Raw genomic sequence first — 7790 nt, 5'->3', positions numbered from 1 at the left:
ATTCTGACTTTAATCTCAGAATTCTGACTTTAATCTCAGAATTCTGACCTTTTCTCAGAATGCTGACTTTTTCTTTAATCTCAGAATTCTGACTTTAATTTTAGAATTAATGCTATTTTATTATCATTTTCTTTCTTTCATTTTTGTTTTTTGTTTTTACACGTAGCCCTAATCCTCTTCCGTAAACACACTTTCAGAACTGTCTCTGCCTTTGTACCACCTACATCTTCTTCTATTTCGTTGGTTTATGCATCAGGTTAACGTGGGCAGAGTAGTTATTTTTAGTTTCATTGTAAACAGCCCTGTCAGCTGAGATTGGCACCAGCAACCCTCATGTGGAGGATAAAGTGGTAGAAGATGAGTGAGAGCCAATAATCTGTGCAAAATGTTACCCCATTGGCCAGTTCACATGTCCACCTATCGCTCCCCTGTCTCTGTCCCTCTGTATGTTGCCATAAAGATCTTCATGTCTCCATCTTCAAACAGTAAACTTGTGTGAAAGGTCTTTTTGAAGTTCTCGGTGAAGGTCAGGTCAGACTCCATCCTGACCCTGTTGGCCCAGATCACCGTCGTCCCCGGCTGACAGAAATGCTTCATGGTAGCCAGGAGCTCCTTTAAGAAGTCGTGGTGATAAACCACGTCTGCCGCCAGCACGTAGTCGTACCGGTAGACGGACGCGGGGAAGGTGCGTTCCATTTCGAAGCTCCAGGAAAGAGTCGTCACCTGGGGCAGCTGTCGGCACCGCCCCCTGGTGTTCCTCATGACGTTGGCCCTGAGGTTACTCAACACCTCCGGTAAATCTGTGGCTGTGACTGAGGCTCCTATGAAAACAAGAGAAGGAACGGGAATGGAGTTCGTTCAGAGTGCTTCAGTGAAAATAAAACGATTATATACATATATATATATATATCTATATATGTGTAGATATATATATATTAACATCTATGGATTTGACCCCCATGGTTCTCAAACTGTGGTACATTTACCACCAGTGGTACGTGAGCTCCCTCTGGTGGTACTTGGAGGAAAATACAGAAATACTGTTCAACTGTATATAGCAGGGTATGTGATCGGAGTGCTGAGGAACCTTGACCGGAGTGTGTTAGAAATTAACATATTAACAAAATAATAAATAATAAAAATGACGTCCAATGTATTTTAACGTTTGTGATAATGGTGTTACTTCAAGTGCTCAATATTCCAAGAATCTGCTGGTTTTACCGTGACTTGCACTTTTTATTTAGATGAAGTCAATGACACACACATAATACTATTATTTGTACTTCCATGGTCACATTGCTACGCCGCTTGAGAGGAGAGGCAAACATGTTCTTACGGTATAATAAACTACAGGAGGTGTATATTTTGTTTGATGAACCTTTTGATAAATGAGCGGGGGCCATATTTAGCTTAGTTTAGTTTAAGATTCCAGGAAGATTCTACTTTTCCTGGAAAATATTTACATTTAATAATGCTTCTTTAAAAAGTACATCAGTAACAAATCATGCAGTACAACCTAATGAATCGTGGACACGATACACGAGCAAATCATTTATATAAATACAGTCGTCACCTAAGAGACTGGCCACGATGGCTACCAGTCCTGTTCCTGATCCCAGTTCCAGAACCTCCTTCCCCTGCAGGTTCACCATCTCCCTGTTATTCTCCAGGAAGGAGCACAGAGCCAACGCCTGAGTGGAAGTGGAGTAAAAAAGAATCATTTATTATCACATTATTTGAAAACAATCAGAGTTCACTATAATGCTTTTACAAAGGTAAAGTGTAGACATAAACAAAGAAATACAGCCAATCATTAAAGCACCTGAATTCAATCCTTTTGTCCATATAGTGTACATGACATGAGGTGAGACGATAAGATAAATGCGGTTTGTAGCACAAGAAACACTCACCGCTGGCCACATGACGGCTCCAAAGGAGTCTAGGGCTTCATAAATGACAATGTCATGTCCTACGTAGTTGTAGATGTCTTTACCGAGGCTGCAGATGACGCTGGGATACCACACTGGAGCTCGTGTTTGTGTTTGTCCTGTCCATGAACACAAAACGGCAAATCAGTACTATGTCATGTGCACAATGTGATTGTGAGTGGTTCTGTGATAGACTGGTGAGGTTGACTCACCTGTAACGTCTTCGGCGCCGGCTGTGGAGCTGCTGCAGTTTGAATCACAGGCCCCGTCACCCTCTTTCTCTCCATCACACTCGTCTTTTTCTTCCTCATCATCTCCCAGAGTGACATTTCCCTGTTGACCAATAAACAGACTAGAGTGTGTCTAGTGCTAGCACATATAAGGTTACTTTTGCACAAATCCGTTGCAAACCTTTGACAATAAAAAAGCAAATACATGGATAACACACTAAACTGAACCAGTCTGTATTGCTAGGTAGAAACAGGTCTTACAGGCTAACCAAAACCCCTCTTCTGAAGCTAACTCCACCCAAATCTTGATTTAAAAACAAGAGTGAGGCAGAGGGGATATACATTGGTTCACACCTGGTAATTGATCATATTTATATTCATGTGAGCCCCTACTGTGGCTATGATGCTAGTCATGCTAACTGGCCGGCTAGCTAGTCGAAGAGTTGAATGAGCATATGATGTTCGTTTTTTAATCTCAATAACAGACATGTCAGAAGTCCTTAATCCAGTGGTTCTGTAGTGCCATTGTAGAGCTACAATGCTAATGCTACGCAACACACACGCTAACCTTTAACACAGCTAAGACATCACATTTTTGGTGATTATGCACCACATACAGGCCTGGCACGTTTACGACGGTGTTTAGTGACATTTAAAGGTGTTTTAGGGGGTCAAACAAAGCCATGTTCTTCAAACATCTTCTTTTAAGAACAAAAAAGAAAAATATTGCATCTGGAAAGTTCTGTTTTTTGTGTGTGGATAAAGCCAAAAGCTAATTACAGCTTAGGTGAAGTCGAACACCTTGTGCTAACTGCTAAATCCATCTAACAGGGGTATGTGTATGAGAGATCAGCCAAAGATGTGCACTATGTATATGTAAAGTATATCAAGTGCTAGTTAGGCATGATGGGGTGTCCAAGACTAAAATTGTCATTAAAATACTTGGTATCAACCAGCGTAAGAGGACACTCATCTGATATATTAATATGATGCTCCAGATTCCAAAACCATTGCTATACTCACGTCCAAAGTTTCTTTCGGGATGGTTTCTTGTCCCACAAAACGATAATCCTCTTCGTCTGCTTTGTTGAACAGAGGCGGAGGCCAGGTCACCTGGAGGTCTAATTCCTTGATTTGTGAATCATCTGATAAACATCAGCGTCAGACATTCAACATTTGTGGCGTTTACATTAAAAAAGAAAATAAACCTTGAGTTGGTCGTCTTACATTTTCCCTCATCTCCATCTCCTCCTTCTTCCTCCTCCTCCTCCTCCTCCTTTGTTTTGGGTCTCATGTAATTTATTTCCTCCACAAAATATGTGTAAGTATTCATGTGGAAAGCTCTGTTCAGTAAATCAGTTGCACATGAAAAACAGAGAAGAAATTTCAGTTTAAATGTGCTCTCTACAAAAGTAAAGTAAGTAAAATACTTATGCCCAACTTGCAACTTCCGACCTACCTGCTGCCGCTTCTGCTTTCCGGTGTAAAAAGCGTGGATATGTGGAGTGAAAATACTGTATCTGTGGACTGCGGACTGCAAGGTTATACCCTCAGCATCCTGTTGGACACACCCATCTTCATCACAAGGACACCGGGGGTATTTTTAGATGTGGGCCCAAAGAGAAATCAACACGAGCAGGTTTCCAGAACGGAGCGCACGTAGATTCACAGACACACAAAAACAACAACAACAAAGATAGTTTGGAGAGGGAGCCAGACGGGACTGCCACATTACGGCTGCAGATCCGTGCTCCTGGACCTCTCTGTTGCTGCTGCTCTGGAAGCTTCCACGGTCTGTAATGTCAAACTAAAAAAATAAACCTGCATGATCGTAAGATGAATTGTAAAACAGCAGCTTTCTAGCTTTAACCACAAAATAATTTTTTTAAATGATGACTGGACGTCAAGTTCAGATCATGTTTCATTGGGAATACGTTAGACTTGCATGGGCGCCCACAAATAGTGACATGGGGGGGGGATAAGCACCGCCGAGAACCAGGCCAAAACATGACTTGTGTTTGATTTGAAAGCATCCTGGCCATTGAATGAAAAGGTTGTGAACTTTCTATGTCAGCTGCAATTTGATTTGTCTTTTGTCAACAAATCCTACATTTGTCTTCTACACCCTGTACAGGTTGCCAGTCCATCACAGGGCCACATAGAGACAAACAACCATCCACACTCACAGTTAATTTAGAGTGTCCAATTTGCCTAATCCCCAAATCTGTATAATTTGGGCTGTGAGAGGAATCCCGAGAACACACACACACACACACGGGGAGAACATGCAAACTCCATGCAGAGAGGCCCGTGTTCCAAACGGGTTGCCAACTCAGGTCTTCTTGCAGCAAATCATCAAAACCTATTTTTAAAAATGTGCTCTGGAACTTGTCCTGCATTAGCCTTGATTACTTCACTCGACGTGGTAACAGGATCAGCCTGGCATGCAGGACAGTATCAAACCACCGGGAAAAGCAGGGGCCTCCCTCCCATAATATGCACCTCGGTTAGACCTCCATCAATTTTGAGCATGAAGTTTAAGTTTCAGGTATCGCCTCCATCCAGGACCCTTTGACGCGATAATAGGGATCGGGCAGAAGCACAGTAGTGCAGCTGTGTTGTTGATGTGGTGCAGCCCTATTTGGAGAAAATACAGTATGATCTGTTTTCTTCATAAGGGGCAACACCTGAACTCTGCCTCTCACTGAAGGGATGCTTGTTCCATTTCCAGCTGGAGCGTATTTGTATGAGCGGACAATCATACGCGGCGCTTCACTGCCAGCATCCGCAGAATCTTAAATCCGACTCTTTGTGCTTCTTCTCTTTCAGCAGCCGAACAACACGCATCACCACATGAGGATGAGAAATAAGAGGATAGAAAATGAGCCTGACAATGTCGGGAGGACTTGGAATCACAACTAAGAGATCAGATTTATCAGGTCACACAGTAATAAAAGCAGGTGGTTCCTAACGACTCCATCCACAAAAATAATGGTGACATGGTGGTGTTCATGTTACTGAAGCAGCACAAACTGCCCAATATGGACGTGATCTTTAATTTGACCTCCGTAAACGTGTTTTGCTGGTGATCTTACTCAAGCAAGCCTCAAACTCAACCGTCCACCAGTTTTGGGGGCTTTTGTTTATGTGCCTTACGGATGTTTTTTGGTTATCAAAGAGTTTGCAGTCATGTCAGTTTCACTTTAAAGTTTGTGTTGTTTTTATTGTTGATCAAGTAAAGACGAAAAAAAAAAAAATCAACTAACCAGCCGATATGATTGGGAGCAAGGTACATCATCATCATCAACTCTAAAGTTCCGTTTACCCGTTGAATGCAAAGCTAGTTGGGTCAAAATAGAACAGAACATACAGTAAATCAGTTTCCTGAGATGTGTAAACATGGTCGACAAGCTATCTAGCTAGCTAGCTAGCTGGCTGGCCAGTTAGCCAACTGGCATTACCATCTCTTGTAACCCCTACCTCAAACATTAGCCCTTAACTTTAACCTTTACCCCTCAACTTAACCATTACCATGAGATTTTAATTTAGTAGGCTGTAGACTTTTGGTTTTCTGGCTGAAGCTAACCAAGAAGTAGCAATTTGATATTGAATAGCCATCTATTCAATAGTTGCTCAGGTCAGTTTGAGTGGAATCTATGGGAAAATGACCACACTCGCTGGTATTAATTGCAGTTTCAGTTCTCCAACAGAGCATGGTGTCAGTTTTGTGCAATTTATCATCCAACCAGAGTCTCTGAACTTCCTGATGTGAAACCTCAACCCCACCCCAAGTCGAGATTCTGGAAGCTTAAAAGCGGTAGTTCATATTTTTATGGGCGATGTCATGACTTGCATGTTTGCCACATGGTCACACACATTTATATTTTAAGATACAGATTTAACTGTACTTAAATGATCAGCTGTCAGTCATGCTAGTAGGCTAACAGTCCAGTTGTTAATGTTCCCCTGATGACTAACTCAAGATAAATAAACAGCAGCGATGGCTCCAACTTTGGAGAATATTACTTATGGGATAGAGGTAAAGTTATTCTTAAGACATTCTAGACTTAAGAAGGCATAGATTTTGTGAGATACTTTTCCTACCTGACATAACATAATTCATGCAAAAAGTCTCAGAGTAGAAAGGTATTGGGACATTTGCACAAGATTCATTAAAAATACTCAACAACTACGCTTTCCCGTTTAGAAGGACAGGTAATAAATCAGATGGCAGTCACATACATTGTATTGTCAGTCTGTGTTCAGACTTTAGGCAGCAGTCTCTCTGTGGTCTGTGGTCCTCGTGTCCCTCCTCCAGGCTCTGTACAGTTTGATACTGAGGCTGGGAAGGTCATACAGCTCCTCCAGGTGGAAACGCTGCTGGAAGCGATCCACAAAGTTGTTCTCTGGGTCCAGGCGGAAACGCATGGCCCAGAAAATGTGTGTGTTTTCCTGGCACAGGTAGTCAAAGGTATCCATCAGCTCGTCCAGGTACGGGTGTGCGTACACCACGTCGGCTGCCAGGATGTAGTCGAAACAATGTGTGGTGCGAGGAAAACGCTTCGGCACCTCCGCACCCCAAATCAGCTCAGTGACCTGGAGGTGATTTTAAGTTGATTTATATCAACTTATTTTTTCATGCATACAGTATGAAAAGTCAAAGAAAAACGTACCACTGGGATGTACTTGCATCGACCCTTGGTATTGCGCACAACGTTGTACCGGAGGTTCCCCAAGACATCTGGTAGGTCAGTGGAGGTCACCTTAGCACCTGAGGAGAAAACATTAAAGATAATTACATACCAACACCTGAAACTGAACTATTAAGTCAAAGGGAGTGAAAACCAGAGCAGGTTTCGTACCCAACAAGCTTGATACAATGGTGACAAGTCCAGTCCCAGCACCCAGTTCAATCACATTTTTGTCTGTCAGGTTGTATTTATCTCGGTTGGTCTCCAAGAAATGGCACAGCACCATTGCCTGTTGGGAGACACGTCATTTATTGTCACTGGCTGAAAGTGAGAGGGACACACAGAAGGTGAGTAACGCCGTTAAAATGTCTGGACGCACCGAAGGCCAGAGTACGGCTCCGTAGAGGTCTGTGGACTCTTTGATGCGGATCTCCAGATCAGAAAACATGTAGCCCTCCCAGGCCTCCGGGCCGATGACAGACGGGTGGAAATTCCGAGCCATTATTGTTTGAGCCAACTCTGCTTCCAAAAGAAGAGACAGACGTCATGTGTTATGAAGTGACATGATATCAGGCGTTACAGATTTGGCTGTAGGAAGTTTAGGAGACACTGATGTAAGTAAAAACCTAGTCTAAATCCAACATTTACAAAGTTTAATAATGTAAATACACTCATTTCTCTCCCGTCTAGTGCTAAAAATACAATTTTGTAATATTTAGTTCCGCTACACCTCTCACCAGTTAGAATGGACTTCATCTCATCACCCTCTTCTACTCTTTATTTGGCTTTTTCCACATGTGAGAATTGATTTTCTAAAAATGTAGTTTTATTAGTGTGCCAGAACTTGCTTTGAGAACAGAACTGTCAACCATATACAGTATGTGAGCCACCAGCTTGCAGCCTTAAATCCTTAGGTTGGGCCCTTCCTCATTGCTCCAAAG

The 7790-nt window shown here is 42.5% G+C and overlaps 2 protein-coding genes across 3 annotated transcripts; both read right to left on the bottom strand.

The window, feature by feature from the left end:
• Positions 1–235: 235 nt before the first annotated feature.
• LOC122761469 (protein-lysine methyltransferase METTL21C-like) lies at positions 236–3902 on the bottom strand. 2 transcript variants are annotated; one of them, XM_044016710.1, is made up of 7 exons: positions 3618–3902; positions 3386–3501; positions 3182–3279; positions 2141–2261; positions 1911–2047; positions 1574–1691; positions 236–821 (listed from the first exon to the last, which is right to left on the bottom strand). In XM_044016710.1, exons 2-7 carry the CDS (start codon positions 3489–3491, stop codon positions 418–420), a joined length of 984 nt encoding a protein of 327 aa, XP_043872645.1. In that variant the 5' UTR covers positions 3492–3501; positions 3618–3902; the 3' UTR covers positions 236–417. The 2 variants fall into 2 exon arrangements, with proteins under 2 accessions (XP_043872645.1, XP_043872644.1); XM_044016709.1 differs by having other exon boundaries at positions 3182–3303; positions 3618–3901.
• A 1446-nt stretch (positions 3903–5348) lies between these two features.
• Positions 5349–7429, bottom strand: LOC122761470 (protein-lysine methyltransferase METTL21E-like). Its single transcript, XM_044016711.1, has 4 exons — positions 7229–7429; positions 7021–7138; positions 6832–6929; positions 5349–6754 (listed from the first exon to the last, which is right to left on the bottom strand). The coding sequence occupies exons 1-4, from the start codon at positions 7349–7351 to the stop codon at positions 6428–6430; spliced, it is 666 nt and encodes a 221-aa protein (XP_043872646.1). The 5' UTR covers positions 7352–7429; the 3' UTR covers positions 5349–6427.
• Between the last annotated feature and the right edge of the window lie 361 nt (positions 7430–7790).

Source organism: Solea senegalensis, unplaced genomic scaffold (assembly GCF_019176455.1).
Source record: "Solea senegalensis isolate Sse05_10M unplaced genomic scaffold, IFAPA_SoseM_1 scf7180000014726, whole genome shotgun sequence".
Lineage (NCBI taxonomy): Eukaryota > Metazoa > Chordata > Actinopteri > Pleuronectiformes > Soleidae > Solea > Solea senegalensis.
The sequence above is the reverse complement of the archived record's forward strand: the minus strand, read 5'-3'. Positions and strand labels throughout refer to the sequence as shown.